General features: G+C 39.0%; 1 protein-coding gene across 1 annotated transcript; it reads left to right on the plus strand.

The window, feature by feature from the left end:
* The first annotated feature begins 32 nt into the window (after positions 1-32).
* On the plus strand, positions 33-13,108 carry LOC131200318 (alpha-aspartyl dipeptidase-like). Its single transcript, XM_058186962.1, has 8 exons — positions 33-266; positions 2,313-2,401; positions 4,550-4,624; positions 6,300-6,379; positions 9,889-10,062; positions 10,636-10,695; positions 12,078-12,160; positions 12,841-13,108. The coding sequence occupies exons 1-8, from the start codon at positions 166-168 to the stop codon at positions 12,914-12,916; spliced, it is 738 nt and encodes a 245-aa protein (XP_058042945.1). The 5' UTR covers positions 33-165; the 3' UTR covers positions 12,917-13,108.
* The last annotated feature ends 4,039 nt before the right edge of the window (positions 13,109-17,147 follow it).

Here is a 17,147-nt window from a genome sequence, read left to right on the forward strand (position 1 = left end):
AATCCGCGCTCCGCTCTTCTCCTAGGCAGCCTCTTCCCCCCCTCCGCCGATTGCCAGGCAGACACACCTCTCCAAACGGAGCCTCCTGCTCGCCTCTTCTCTTCCAGCGCGAGGTGGCTTTTCCACGGCTTCCTGGAAGAGGCACCGTCGCGCTTTTCTAACAAGATGGGAAATCGTCGCCGGCTGTTGCTGATTTCCAACTCCACCCGCTACGGAGGAGGCTATCTAGACCACTGTCAGGAACAGATCAAGACCTTTTTGGGGGCGTAAGTTTACACGGGAGGCAGCGGCCGGCAAAAAAAGAGGCGCTGCAACTCCAGGTTGACCATCCTAGGGTCGCTTTGCCTCCCCAAACTGTTTATTTGTTTATTTATTTTGTCACACAGTATATATAAGCATAAGCATGAAATAACTATACAATATATAAGCATATATATAATTATGAGTACGTAATAACTATATTAATTGGATATAACGAAAGGAAACAATATGACAGGAACGGTAGGCACGCTTGTGCTCTTATGCACGCCCCTTACAGACCTCTTAGAAATGGGGTGAGGTCAATAATAGACAGTTTTTTGTTAAAGCTTTTGGGATTTTGGGAAGAGACCACAGAGTCAGGTAGTGTATTCCAAGCATTAACAACTCTGTTACTGAAGTCATATTTTCTGCAATCAAGATTGGAGCGGTTAAACATTAAGCTTAAATCTATTGTGTGCTCGTGTATTGTTGTAATTGAAGCTGAAGTAGTCTTCAACAGGAAGGACATTGTAATAGATGATTCTATGAGTTAAACTCAGGTCATGTCGAAGGCGGCGGCGTTCTAAATTTTCTAAATTCAAGATTTCAAGTCTGGTGGCATAAGGTATTTTGTTGTATTCAGAGGAGTGGAGAACTCGTCTTGTAAAATATTTCTGGACACGTTCGATTGTATTGATGTCAGAAATGAGGTATGGGTTCCAAACAGTCGAGCTGTATTCAAGAATTGGTCTAGCAAATGTTTTATATGCTCTGGTTAGTAGTGTAGTAGTAGTAGTGTAGTAGTAGTTAGTAGTTTTTATTTATTTATTTTTATTTATTAAACTTATATACCGCACCATCTCCCATAGGACTCAGGGCGGTTCACAGGCATATTAAAACAATATAGAACAATATAATAAATAAACATTTAAAACCCAGATTAAAACTAAATATTATCAAAGCCTGATCACTAAAACAATAAGAACCAATAAAACCCCCATTAAAATTTGGCTAAAACATTTTGTTCTTAGGCTAGTCCCGCACGCTGAAATAATAAAGTCTTCAGTTCACGTCTGAAGGTCCGGAGGTCAGGGAGTTGTCGTAATCCTGGAGGAAGCTCATTCCACAGGGTTGGTGCCGCCACAGAGAAGGCCCTCCCCCTGGGGGTCGCCAACCTACATTGTTTGGTCGACGGCACCCTGAGGAGGGCCACTCTGTGGGAGCGCACAGGTCGTTGGGAGGCAATCGGTGGCAGAAGGCGGTCTCGAAGGTATCCCGGTCCTAAGCCATGGAGCGCTTTAAAGATGGTAACCAAAACCTTGAATTGCACCCGGAAGACTACCGGTAGCCAGTGCAGGCCGTGCAGGATAGGTGTTATATGGGAGCAACGCGGTGCTCCCTCTATCACCCGCGCGGCCGCATTCTGGACTAACTGGAGCCTCCGGGTGCTCTTCAAGGGGAGCCCCAGGTAGAGAGCATTGCAATAGTCCAGGCGGGAAGTGACGAGGGCGTAGTTCCTCGACTTCTGCTTTTAACTTGCTGGTTGTACACACTGCCTCCTTTTCAAAGTGAAAGAAGAAAGAAAGAAGAATTGTCAGACTATTTCTATGCTACCCCGAACAGGAATCAAGTCGCCAGTTGTTATTGTTATTGTTACAAAAATGAAGCCAATAAAGGAGAAGCTCTGTAATCAGAAAACTCTTCAACATTGGATAATACTATTTATATACAATTGGCGTGTAAATTATAAATAGCAAACAGCCTGGTGACATCAGAGAGTGTTTCTTGAAAACTGGATCCACAAATTTGTAGGGTTCTTGCTGGGAAATAGATAAATCGATTGCTTTTTCACGGTCTATTTATTTAAAAATAATCTGTCTTCAGCCTGCCTTTAGTAGGTATTCCATCAGTGACCCACAAAAGTGCTTCGCTGGGTTCTTGCTTTAAAATACTAAGTAAACATCAGAATGATAGGGGGAAGACACTTTCATATTGTTTTCCTTTTTAGGGTAAAATGAAATATTGCCCAATCCCAAACTTGTGCTTGTTTGTCATAAAAATTTTTCTCCTAGGCAGGTGAAGAAAATTCTGTTTGTCCCCTATGCTCTTCATGACCAAACGGCATATGCTACACTGGCGAGGGAGAAGCTGGAAAGTTTAGGTAAGTCAGACCTGTCCTTGATTCACATAGAAGATGGATGGGTGATCTTTTTGTTCCAAGGCACTAAATTGGAGGGTATCAGTGGTGGGATTCAACCGGTTCGCACTTCGGTAGAACCGGTTGTTAAATTGCTGGCTGGCCCCACCCCTCCCCTTCCCGCTTCTTCCAGAAGTCACCCCACAGCCCATTTTTGCTCCCAGGAGGCTGCAGGGAGGCCTACTAGGCCCAAAACAGGGCACAGGGGGCCGGCACACACACACACACCCGACTCATTTTTTGCTCCCAGAGGCTGAGTCATACCCCCGAGCCATGCCCACCATAGCCACACCCACCCAGCCGGTCATTAGGGCAGAGTACCGGTTGTTCAATTATTTGAATCCCACCACTGGAGGGTATCCAATATTTTTAATGATTGTTTATAATATATTTCCCTGTGTTAATATAACATATGATTATAATATAATACCCAACATGACTTTCTTTTCATTTTCCTCTCTGGCAACAAGCCTGGCTTTCACCTATGCCCAAAGGTACACTTAGTCTTTTTCTTCTCCATCTTGACATCACGGGATGGGGAATTGTAAGCCTCCTCTTTCATTGTATGGGCTCAAGTGTTTTTGAAAATAAAGGAGAGATCTTTGCTTTTCTCTTTCTGCCACAGCAAAATGAGATGGTGGTCTCCTCAGCCTGTCAAACTATGATTTCCATAAGAAAGAAGCCGCTTGGGTTGATTCTTACCACACATCTAAATGCACCAGGAAAGTGGGAAGGAGAATGATTTGCAGGGAAAGAAGCTGCCAAGGGTGATTTCCCGGCCCATCTTCCTCTCTGTGGGCAAAGATGGAGGGGATTTGGGTAGGCAACTGACTGGGGCATTCTCTGCAGACTGTAGGGTACTCACAGGGTTGCCGGGGGCCATTCCTGGTCGGAAGAAATTACACAGAATTTCTGAATAATAGTTGAGCATAAGTGAAGACACTAAAAAAGTTATCCTACATCAACACCATTTTTTTTTCAATGAAAAAAACTGCTGTGGCATTTGGAAAAAAATGTTTTGCTACTTTTTCTACAGAAGTATACAGTTTATGTAGCCCTTAAGCCATATAGTATGGCTTGCAAAACGCCTAATAATTCTATACAGTTTGTAAAACCAGACAGAAGTTAAAACAAAAATGCTTAAGTGCTGGCTGAAGAACTAAATTCTTCTCAGTAGATAAGGCTATAGCACCAAAGTGCAAATTTTATCTACTTGTCTATGTTTTACTTAACTGATATAGGCTGAGTGAAAAACACATGTGGAGGAGTTGCAGCGAAACAGTCGGCTCCTCCTGAAAACATTTAGGGTATTCTCTTCCCCTGAAATCAGGCTCTCTTGCTATTCCAAACTGGGCTTTCCTTCTCACAATCACCACAATTGTCCTTGACCGGGCCTTTTTTAAAAAAACTCTTGCACTGTTTTCAGTATATAATGGATACTAAAAAGTCTACACATTCCTGTTAAAATGTAAGGTTTTTGACATGTAAAAAACAAACTAAGATAAATCACTTAATTGAATTGTACATCTGACATGTTATATTAATGGTAGAAAAAAACTGAAGTTATTTATCTTGATCTGATTTTTTTTACATCTCAGAAACCTGGTATTTTAACAGAAATGTGTACACTTTTTACATCCACTGTAATTTAACCAGCATAGCATCGTTAATATTACAGGGCTTGATCTAATTTTTTAGTTGATGATGGAGCTAGCAAGGAAGTTCTAGATCAGAGGTGTCAAACTGGTGGCCCATGGGCCAGATGCATCACATGCAGGCCACGCCCATCCGGGTTCTGCAAAGTCAAAAAATGTCACGATACGCCGTGATACGTGATGCGATCAAGTTTGACACCCGTGTTCTAGATGGTCATAGCAACAATATTCCAGGCTATTTAGCATCCTTTCTTCAGCTTCCTTTTTTCTGCATAGGGATGAAACTTGCTTCAAAGACCACTATTTCCTAATAGATATTTTGATCATGAATTCATTATAGTACTTTAGTACTTAGCCAGGACTGTGTCTCTAAGAATATCTTGCTTTCAAATTCTGTTACAGTGCACATTGTTGCTTACTGATTTATACTGTATGTAATTTCTTGTCTTCTTCTTAGGCTATGGACTAGACAGTATCCATGAATCAAGCGATCCAAGAGAAGCTGTAAAAAAAGCTGAGGCAATATTCATTGGTAAATATTAACCTCTTGAAAGAATTTGCACAGATTGTCTTCTTGATAAGCCTTTGCTAAGGTACAAAAAGGCAAAGGTAGTAGGGTAGTAAAGAGACTTCTTAACTCTACTGCTGCTTTTTAAGTGTTATGGCAGAAACATAGGCTTTTCAGAATGTTTCGGGAGTCCTTAACATTGGTTTTTAGTTCATGTGTATCTGCAAGACAGTGCTTTAGTGCTTTAACAATTAAAAGTTGTATTTAGGTTATAGCCTTACATTTGGGCAAGGGTGTTATACTGAACCAGACTCTGGTCTTTTTAGCATAGATGAATCTACGTCAGGAAAAAGAAACTTATTTTGGCTACCTGATTCTGAACATATATTAATGATCATATGGTAGTGGTGGGCAGAATCAACTCACACATGTTCCTTCTTTCACACTGGTAATCTTCACATTCTGGACTTTTGATTTTATTCCAGAAATGATCAGAAATAACATTACAGATCCTTCCGTTAAGATGTGAAGTACAGGTAGTCCTTGACTTATGACCACAATTGGGACCCGAATTTTGGTTGCTAAGTAATGTGGTGATTGAGTCATCAGATAACTAGACCCAACTTTACAACCATTAAGCAAATCACTATAGTCTTTAAATAAATCCCAAAAGCTTTAACCAAAAACTGTCTACTATTGACCTCACCCCATTCCTAAGAGGACTATAAGGGGCGTGCATAAGTGCACAAAAGTGCCTACCGTTCCTGTCCTATTGTTTCCTTTCATTGTATGTGCTTATATATAATGTTGTGACAAAATAAAATTTTAAAAAAATCACATGGCCATTAAGTGAATCACATGTTTCTTAAGAGAATCCGACTTTCCCAGCTGACTGCTTGTTGAAAACTAGCTGGGAAGTTTACATATCACAATCATGTGAACACAAGACCATTGTAAATGTGAGCTGGTTACCAAGCACCCAAATCACAATAACATAATTACAGGTAGCGCAATGGTCATAACTTCGAGAACAGATTGTTAGTCATTTTTTCTAAGGCTGTTGTAACTTTGAACAGTAATAAATCGAGGACTACTTGTATTTCTGATGCAGCCAGTATAACCCCCTTAAGCCCAATTGCCTGTTTCAGTGGATTTGGTATGGTGGGGGTAATAGGGCTATCACAAAAGCTTCTAATTCAGTGGACTCCACAGGATGTGGAGTCAGATTTCATGCCCAAATAAAACCCACTGGAGATGGAGCATCACATCTGGAGGCAAGCCATTCCATTGATTAATTGTTAATTAATTATTTTCACTGAGAAGAAATTTCTCCTCAGTTCTAATTTGGAACGTTCTTTGATAAGCTTCCATCTGTTAAATTTTTGTCCTGCCCTCAAGTGCTTTGGAGAATAGGCTGACCCCCTCTTCTTTGTGGCAGCTCCTGAGATATTGGAACATTACTGTCATATCATCCCTTGTCCTTCTTTTCATTAGCCTCCAGTCCCTTAATCATATTTGCTTCTCTCTGCACTCTTTCTAGTTTCAACATCATTTTTGTCTTGCAGTGATCAAAACGCCGTGTATGTACTTAGTGGGATTTACTTCTGAGTAGAAGAATATGTATAGGTTGTACTGTATATTGTGGACCCAAATAACAAAAGGAATAAACTTGATTAAACAGTACTTTCTCTTTCTGTAGGTGGTGGCAATACTTTTCGTCTTTTGAAAGCACTTTACGACAATGATTTGATACGGCCAATCAGAAAACGAGTTCTTGAGGTAGTATAAATCAGTAGTTAAGTAATTCTGAAACAAACTTTTGGTACTTGCTCAGAAATTGTAGCTATATTAAAAAGATGCTGTGTTAAGCTTTCTAAGGAGTCCATTCTGAGTCTCTTATTCTTTGTAAATATTATGGTTTTTTCTGAGTTAAGCATCCAGAGGTGATTATTCCATGTATTCCTCAATTTGCCAGGGAATATTCAAGATGGCTTATCCAAGCTGTATGCTGACAAGATTCTGCTCTCTTAGTGCTTACGTGGAGATCATGTTTTGCTAGGCCAAGTATCTTGAATGACACTGGGTATTAACATTGAAATAAGGGCATGGAACTGAATAAGGAAGGACCAATCTATGCTGTTGCTGTCCTTCAGAGTCTCAGAAGCATGGAATATAGAGTTTCTGTTCTAATCTGGTGACTCCTTATATGGAAAGGGCATTATGAAACAATGATAGTCCCTGATGCTTTGTAATGGTTAGAGCCCCATAGGGCTTGCAGAATCCTGATTCATATAGTAAAAGCAGACCATGGCTTTTATAGTTTTTATACAGTTTCTGTCTTGAAAGCCAGTCCCTGACTTCAAACACTCACTACATGGAATGTTTGTCTTTTGATAGCTCTATAGAGAAAATGCTCTGCAAAATGCTAATGAGTTTTTGGTAGAGCATTTCTAAAACAAAGATGAAGTAGGAGAACGGAGTCCTCCTCTTTAAACCCAGAATTAAACCTTGTAATAACAGCATGCATTAGATCAGGGGTGTCAAACTCACAGCCTGCAGGCCGGATGCATCATGTGCTGGCCACAAACACACGCCCCGCTTTAGGGGGGGAGAAAGTCATGATATGTCACGTGACAACAACATCATGACGCAAGTTTGACACCCCTGCATTAGATTGAGTGCATGTATGGCACAGCACAGTCAGCATTAGTATTAGGTCATCCACCAGACATTGAAAGGAAGACCAACTCTTAAAATTATAATAAAATAAAGAGCCAAGATCATATACAAGAAACTTCCCTTTCATAAAAAGCTCCCACCACAAAGAAACACAGAAATCTAAAAAGGTTTTGGCATTCCTGTGAAATTTTAACAATTTGAGGAGGTTTCAGTAACTTTGGGAGCCATGTTTTGAGTCAGCTCTTCTAGATCATAATAAAAAGGTCTACAACTGTTTACTGAAATCTTCTCCCCTGCAGTTTGTACTGATAAAGCATGGAGAGCAAATTGTGGCTTTAATTGCATTGTGGTTTATTAAACAGTAAATATGCATTTATCTTCTCCATAATCTGAAGAAGAAATCTGGTGCTTTTTACTGATACCCCTGGGGTCCCTTTCCATTCTTGGTACATTTCCATTGTCCCTCAGACAATTCCTGTGGCAACTGTTTGTCATCCAAATATGTTCACCAGACCTTGGCTGCAAAGACTAGAGGTCTACAGAGAGATACAGAAGACTTACTCTTTGCTAAGATATAGTGGTCACTTGGACTGTTGCAGCCCATGTATGCCATACCTAAGTCAAAAGGGGTTAGGCAAAGATGCAGAGAATCAAAGCTGGCCTATCACACTAGCTTTCCACCATTATAATAATACTGTATCCTTTTGTGATAACTTTGTTTCACCTTTCAAAACAGAGCATTTTTTAGGGCAGGAGTGTCAAACTCACGTCGTCACAGCAGCATCACGTGACGTATTGGGACTTTCCCCTCTTCACTAAATTGGGTGTGGGCATGGCCAGCACATGACGCAGCTGTCTTTTTGGGTCAGGAGTTTGACAGCCCTGTTTTAGGGAAAGGGAATGTTAGTACAATGCACAGAATGTGCTTATTTCTGCATAATATCAGAGTTCCAGAAAACCCTTCTTGCAGAAAAGACTCCGAAGCAACCATCTTTCAAAGTTCTTTTACTAGCATAGATAATCTGGCACAGTTGGTTGAAATCCGAATTTTAACTTTGGAAGCCTAGTATGGCTTCCAAAGCTGACACATAGCTTTCTATCTTGCGTAAGTGCTGTCCCTCAAGCCCTAGATTCAACAGAACAAGACTTCAGCCACTAAAGCTGAAACCTTGCTTGCCACTGTGGTCTTTCTGGGGTTTAGGATTATACAACTTTTGTGGACTTGATGGCCAGTAAGTCTTTATGTGGAATTTTGTGGATCAGCCTCCAAAAGTCACCTGGGTCTGGCCTTCCCTGGAAAGGACAAGCTGAAGTTTTAAATGATAAAATAGCACTACTATTAGCAATATCTTGGACAATTCTTGATATATTTAAATATTCTGGTTGGATCATACTTCCAAAGGAAAAAATTAGTCGAAGAATATCCAGTCATAGGGTAATTTTTTTCATCCACATCCTCTGGAGTCAGATTTCATTCCCAAAAATCTGTCTTAGATTTTCCATAACATATGATAGGATCTCTCTGCAGGCCATGGAGTTCAGTTAGCAACCCGAATTGTAACTTCAGAGTAACATGGAGTATAAATCATGCAACTTTGCAAGTCGTTGCTGCCCTGGACTTTTATGAAAGTGCAATATATGTTTTTATTCTTTAATATTTTTACACTTTGGATGTAAACATGATTTAAGTTCAATAAAGCTTCAGATCTTATATTCTGCTTTGTATAGAGGATGGTCAATTATAATTGTCTCATTTCAGAATTGCATTTCAAAAGCTTTTAGTATAGAGTTGACAGTTTCCTTGTGATTTTAAGTTTTCAGTATGGTGAAAAGAGAAATTTGCAGGCAGAATGCACTTCCTATGATTACAATAGCTTTTCAGATTAAGAAAAAACTGGACTTTAATTTTTATGCCAGTATCTTAAAATGGAAAAATCTGTATCTACATGAGAGTGTCAAGTTCAAAGTGCGCTTTTGCTGTTGCAACCATTATAGCTTCTCAGCTTGCCAATGAACCAGGGGGCAGGGAAGGGTGAGATGGAATGTAGACTCCAGACATCAAGAAAACAAGGACACTTCAGCAGGTGTTTGCCAAAGACTTTTTCTCATAACAATACAATGACATTCAATTGGACAATGTGACCTGCAGTAACAGGGGGAAGGAGAATCCTGTACTTCAATTATGTGGGTTTGTGTGGGAATTAGCTGGATTTGGTTTTGCTCTCATCAGTGCCGAAATGATGTACTCAATAAAGTTTAGCATTCAGAGATTGGATCATCTTGACCGTGCCTGCTTTGATTGGGTTCATCAGTTGGAATGTTGACAGAAAGTATAGCTGCCTTCCCTACTGTCCTCTTACCTACTCCCTTAATATCTACTCAATATTTCAGTATTTCTAGTAGGATGGTGGATAGTATTAATATGTTGTAATACCACACATCTGGAGCCCACTGTTTTGGGAAAGTCTTCTGTACTTGTAATAATTCACACTACATGCTCAATTTAAGAGAGAGGTAGAATATTCAAATCATCTTCAAATTTTTGAATTCTAGTCAATTTTTATAAGCACCAAATGTTGCCCTATTATTGTATTCCATGTTTTTTACAGGATGGTATCCCATACATTGGATCCAGTGCAGGAACCAACGTAGCAACCATCAGCATCAACACAACTAATGATATGCCCATTGTGTATCCACCTTCTTTGACAGCTCTCCAATTGGTTCCTTTCAATATCAACCCACATTACTTGGACCCAGATGTTAATAGCACTCATATGGGGGTAAATATCCAGTCTATTAACATCTCTCTAGCACTTATTGGCAATGCTTAGCAAAGCATGATGGAACTATATTATCCCCATGTTCTTTGGATGGGCCTGAATATACTAAGTTGTAGCATACTTTGTCTAATTTTGGCTTAGCCAGAGTATAGCCAGTTGTAGGAAACCTGAGGACATCCAGAAGGACATTTCCCATGGACGTGGGAGTGAGTATATGAAGGTACTTCATATCTGAGGTGGAAGGAGAAGTTAGTTGAGTGCTTAAAAAAGTCTAGGAAAACAAAGGTTTCCCCTTCCTCTTTTAAGTATACAAACTATAATCTAAGTTTTAATTTAAAGTAATATATCTATTTAAAAAACTAACTGTAGCTTTAGAAGGAATCTGTGGATGGCATCTTAGTAATACTGTTAGTACAAGGAGACAAAACTGATTAGGGATTTTTGAGAGCCAAACTGGAGCCCATGCAAGTTTACATAAGGGATGGGCTTTTTTTTTTACACCATCCTTTTGACATCACACTTGCTTTAGAGTTTTGTGATCTAACACCTGAAAGTGCTGTATTATTATTCTAGGAAACTCGTGAAAAAAGGATTATGCAGTACCATGAAGAACCAGATACACCTCCAGTGTTAGTGAGTAATTCTTTGGCGGGGGGGTCCCTCCCCCCTCCCCCTCCCCCCTCCCCCTCCCCCCTTCCCCCCCTCCCATCTTGATTAATTTGATCATTCTAAAGAATATATGCTAAAGCTAGAAGCACTTAAAAAGTGCTAAAATTGCTGATCCCTAAATTCTGGGTTTGGGTAAATATTGACCGAAAATATGAAGTGAATCATGAACCAATCATCTCTTTAGTTGCAACTCTGAATCTAGGTTCACAAGCCGCCTTCAATCTGCTAACCTGCAGATATGTGGAATTTTACTTCTCCAAATTTAAATAGCAATTGCACTTAGACTTATATAGTGCTTCACAGTGCTTTGCAGCCCTCTCTAAGCGGTTTACAGAGTCAGCATATTGCCCCCAACAATCTGAATCCTCATTTTACCGACTTTGGAAGGATTAAAGGTTAAGTCAACCTTGAGCCGATGAGAATCGAACTGCTGGCAGTCAGCAGAATTAGCCTGCAATATTGCATTCTAATCACTGTGCCACCACGGCTCTTGCTACCAAAATAGAACTTGTCTACAACGCTTCAAACAAGTCCTTGTCCAAAAACATAAATATTTAAGAATGTAGAAATTTGAATATGACTTGAGGTGTATGGCTTCATACTACATGCTAAACTTTATCCTTCCATGAGCTACCTATTCCATCAAAGCCATAATTTATTTCTTTAATATTTTGTATTAATCTAACCATTCCGGTTTGCAAATAAGGATTTATGGCTCAATATGTTGTCAGAGGTCTTTGGAAAACTTTAAGCTTGGTTGTTTTCTTGCAGAGATTTCAAGAAATGGTTACCCAGACTAGGTAATCAGTGCTAGTCCTGATGATGTTAACTAATTTGGGTAATGAGAGCACCAAGGACCCCTTATTTCAATCCTAAACTACAAATATTATTCTTTATTGATAGCAATGTGTTGTGTTTGGGAAAGCAAACTACAGCTTAACAGAATGTGTGTGAATTAATTCAAGGATGGCCAGTGGCTTCCCAATGTTTTCAACAAAGGCATTCCACAGTCTTATCAAGAGTATGCAAGTGATTCAGACTGAGATACACTACATTCCAAGTAACTACTGTGCGGCTGATCTTTCACATTCCTTCCTGAGAAGAATTAAACATTTCAGTTCACGTAGTTAAGTGTATTGAAAATACAAGAGGACTGATTCTGAGCAGATATTCAACCTGTGTCATAAAGTTCCTGATATGTGACACACATTTCTCTTTGTTCACACCACACTCGCTCAGTCAATGGTAGTCTCAGACTCGATTGACCCTGCCTGTACTTTTCAAGGTGAGTTTGCCTGTTGCTCCCCTGTATTAAACAACACACATTTTGGTCCTTACCCATCAAGGGCTTACGTGAAGGATCGTTGCTGCTCGTGGAAGAAAACAAAGCTACCCTGCAAGGGAAAACTGGAGCTCGGCTATTTGTGAGGTAAAAAGCTGTTCTGTACCTTTACTTCAAATCCCGGGATTGAAGTAAAGCATGATCTGAAAAAAGGCAGTCCAACACATTTTGCTTTTATGTGTAATCTGAAACTGGCTTTATTTGTGATTTTCTTGTTAGTGAAACTCATATAAATTCTCTGGCACTTATCTTTCCAAGAAGTAGCCCTCTTAATGCTTTACCTTTTCAGACAAGACTAAACTGCATCTTGTTCATTGTTATCTCTGCCTAAAGGCATTCCACTTAGGTTGGTAGATGTTAATAAGAGGATATGCCCCCTCCTCATCTTTTCACTGAACCATTTAGATCAGTATTTCTTATCCTTACTGTCCAGTCTTAACTGTTTGCTTTCCATGTACATACAGTATTTGAGGAAGACCCAGAAACCTGTCAAGTGAAGTCACTGCATAAGACTTCAATAGCAGTTGAGATTTTTTCTTAATCAGCAATATTCACATGCCACTTAATTCTAACGTGATACCGACTGCTGTTAAGAGGACTTGTGATAGGAATGTATGTGTACAAGTGATAGAGGTTTTGTGCTCATTAAACATTCTCCAGTAGTATAAACAGGTGAATTGTCAGAAATGTCTATGAAACTAGTACTGATTTCCAACACTTATTCTTAAACTTGTCAGTAATTATTGAAATATTGTCTCTCTGTGCAGAGGAAGTGCCCCAACGGAACATGAGCATGGAACAGATTTCAGTTTCCTGTTAACCCAGTGCTTCAAGATAGTGTAATTATTTTTCCAAGAGTCGTCTCCTATGCAGGATTGTGCTCCTCAAAATGGCTAGGGAAAAAAATGTCATGTATTAGAAGGCCTGGGAATAGGCTGTCATACTGATTGCCTCTTTCCACAGCTTAATGGCAGTCTTTTGCAATGGAAAAATTGAGTTCTGGAAAATACTAATAAAAAGTTAATTATAAATGAAGAGCTGCAATATTTTTGTTTTATTAAGCAAATACTGTATTTATGGATGGGCAGGTTCCCCAATCTGAGGTTATAGTGTTGTTGAGCCTCAAGTCTAGTGCTTCCCAAGCATAGCTTAAGACATTAACAGATTGGCTAAAGGGTAGACTTGATAAATAAATAGTTCAGACTACAAGGGACTTACTTTCAAGCCTACATCTGAGGATCTGAGAGGGTTGTTTTCCTAAAGCCACTTAATAACAGCAACATTTCAGCCATCTTTCGACTCCAGCTTGGTTTCTTGGCTGTTGTAACTTCAAGGATTTTAAAGAGCTTAAATTCATCTCTGAATTGCAGCAGTCTAAGTAGTAATTCTGATATGCGAAGAAAAAAATTGTATTGTCAGGGACTAAATTGTCTCCTTGTTTAACAGATTGCAAGATAAGATTTTGGGATCATTGTTCAAAGAATTCATTTGCTAAGAAGCAATAGAGAAATTTCAGGTCCAAGATAAATGTCAACGGCTATCAAAAACAAAACAAAAAAATAAAAAATAAAAATGCCAATGCAGAATCATATTTGGGTTACTATGTAATGGTAATGTGCAAACACCAAGCTTATGTTGCAGTCCTGGAGTTCCTTAGAGATAGGCACATAAATGGGAATGGAACAAGAGAAAAGTACAGAGTAAGTAGAATGATAAAAATTATATAAAGGCTCTGGAAGAGTTCAAGAACATACGTGTTGTGGTGTGACTAATAAAACCCATTACCTAAATCTTTCTGATTTTCTTACCAAAGATGTATACTCAAGAACAACTGGGATAAAAGTTTTTTTAAATCAGAGTTTTATGGGAATATTGTATAAAGCTAATTCATCCTGTTTGAAGCCTCTTTAGATACATAAATCTGGATTTATTCCATAATTAAGGCATTTGAAGACCAATACCAGTTAAGGAACTGGCAGCTGTGATTTCACATTGTTGGGTTATATAGTAATTTATTAAATTTGTATGATGTCTACCTCTTAACTCTGGGTGGCTTTTGTCCCTTTGTAAATAAAATAGAATTCTTTGCAGAGTTGCCATGATGGGTGGGCTGTCCCCTCCCCCATGCCAACTGCTGATTTTTTTTAATGAAATCCATGAGCTATTGTTTAATGATGTACTTCATTTTTTTGTTTAAATGTAAAAGGTGTCCTAACTTTTTGAAGTTATTCACAGCAAATTCTGTTAAACTACTGAAGTTCGCAGATGACACAACAGTGATTGGTCTCATTCGAGACAATAACGAATTCGCATATAGACGAGAGGTCAAACGACTAGCCTTGTGGTGCAACCAAAACAATTTGGAACTGAACACACTCAAAACGATAGAAATGGTGGTAGACTTTAGGAGAAACCCTTCCATACTTCCACCTCTCACAATACTAGACAACACAGTAACAACAGTAGAAACCTTCCAATTTCTAGGTTCTATCGTATCGCAAGATCTAAAATGGACACCCAACATCAAAAACATCATCAAAAAAGCACAACAAAGAATGTTCTTTCTGCGCCAACTCAGGAAGCTCAAACTGCCCAAGGAGCTGCTGATTCAGTTTTACAGAGGAATTATTGAGTCTGTCATTTGCACCTCTATAACTGTCTGGTTCGGTTCTGCAACTCAACAAGAAAGACACAGACTTTAGAGGATAATCAGAACTGCAGAAAAAATAATTGCTACCAACCTGCCTTCCATTGAGGACCTGTATACTGCACGAATCAAGAAGAGGCCCGTGAAAATATTTACAGATCCCTCACATCCTGGACATAAACTCAATATCAATATTGATATTGATTGTTCCTGATTGCTTATTTTTACCCTATGCTTATCATTAAGTGTTGTATCATTAAGTGTTAAATTGTACCCTATGACCATCATTGGTGTTGTAAACCTTGATGAACGTATCTTTTCTTTTATGTACATTGAGAGCATATGCACCAAGACAAATTCCTTGTGTGTCCAATCACACTTGGCCAATAAAATTCTATTCTATTCGAATTCAACAAAATGCTGAAATGAACATTTCTTAAACCTATCCAGCAATGAGCACTAGATTTATTTTCCCTCCAGTGTTCTTGAGAGTTTCCACGGTGTGAGTTGGTGGCAAAGGACTACGGCTTACAATTGAGGTGCTGTAAGGGATCCATAAGGGTTGCTCATACCTTGCAAAAACCATGCTCTCTGCTATTGCGCACCTATTATTCCATGAAGGAATGGGAGGAGAGGCAATGACTTCCAAACCTGTTGAATAAAAACATCTGGCCACCACCGCCTGCACAATGATCTGGCTCCTCCCTCCCAGATGAAAATATTCCAAGTTTTTTTTAAAAAAAAAAGCTAACTATAGGATCAGAATGTGCTTTAGGAAGGCACAATTTGATTTCCTGCCTAAAATTAGTATTTTCTGTAAATTGCAGTGCTTTACTCTAAAGGAGTCCACCAAGCACAGTAAAAAGATACAAATTAATCGTCTTTTCAGGCAAGGGAACGGCTGCACCCAGCCAGACATGCTCCAATCTCATCTCCGAACATCCTCAGAACTGCAACTCTTTGAATTTATTTTCTCCAGGAGAATGAGTGATACTGGCTATAAAGTCCATATGGACATCTGAATTCCACCGATGGCTTGTGGCACTGTATTTTGGGAAATAGGAAACAATTCTCTCATTCATTAGAAGACTAGTCGTAGGTCCATTTTTTTAATTTAATTGGCTTCAAACCTTGTTATATACAAAGCTAATTTGACAATCATTTTATGTACAAAGTATGCAAGCATTTTAAAAAGATTTAACTTACAAATCTGTAAATCCTACAAAGTGCAATTTTTAAAATATTTCTCACCATGCTGTACAGAAACAGTTCACTGTTAGCTAATATACATACATACATACAAGCTTAAAATTATTAAATGTTATCATTGGAACATTAATACAAATAGAATATTATTTAACCTTAGAAGCACCAGAAATAAAGAAAAGATATTGCACAAAAGATTGAGAGAGAGTTTTTAACATTCCATGATGGCTAGGTGAAATTTAATTATATCAAAACACTTCCATCTAAAATTTGAAGGCATTTTTGGCATTTGAAGTCAAGATTGCACTATTAGAATAATCAGCATTAGATTATCATTTGCCCTTGTGTACAGGCGGCTTCGTGCTCTTTTTACTTTTAAGTGTGATGTTTTAAGCAAATGCAGAGGCACAGGTTAGGTGTAATGCTGAACTTCATAAAAGAAAATTTGTTTGGTGCCAGCACAATTTCCAAAGCCAGTTCTTAATTAATGGAGAGTCTAAAACCCAGGTCTTTGTGGCACTTTCTCTCTCTTATAGCATGTAGCAGGCAAAACTTCATGCCTACTAATGTATGCATTTTTGATAGCAAAGTGGTGTTGGAAGCTTTAAAAATGGAAGTTGTTTCTCTACAATTCATGACAGCACAACACTGAAAACAGCAGACATTTTCCTAAAGTGGTTCATTCTGCTTCAGGTTAGGGTTAGCAACCTGTGATGGTGAATTTCACTGGCATGTAAATATTACAAATATCATGAATATCATAGATGTGCATAGATAGCTATGCAGAAACACTGCCACCGGAATAACATGGAGCACTGAGAGGTGCTATCCTTATCTGACTGATTTGAAGAAAATCACAGTCCTGGAAAAACTGAACAAATATTGAGATTGGGTTGTTGTTGTTTTTAAAAAAAGCTAACTATAGGATCAGAATGTGCTTTAGGAAGGCACAATTTGATTTCCTGCCTAAAATTAGTATTTTCTGTAAATTGCAGTGCTTTACTCTAAAGGAGTCCACCAAGCACAGTAAAAAGATACAAATTAATCGTCTTTTCAGGCAAGGGAACGGCTGCACCCAGCCAGACATGCTCCAATCTCATCTCCGAACATCCTCAGAACTGCAACTCTTTGAATTTATTTTCTCCAGGAGAATGAGTGATACTGGCTATAAAGTCCATATGGACATCTGAATTCCACCGATGGCTTGTGGCACTGTATTTT

The sequence above is a fragment of the Ahaetulla prasina genome, chromosome 1, assembly GCF_028640845.1.
Source record: "Ahaetulla prasina isolate Xishuangbanna chromosome 1, ASM2864084v1, whole genome shotgun sequence".
Taxonomy (NCBI): Eukaryota; Metazoa; Chordata; class Lepidosauria; order Squamata; family Colubridae; genus Ahaetulla; species Ahaetulla prasina.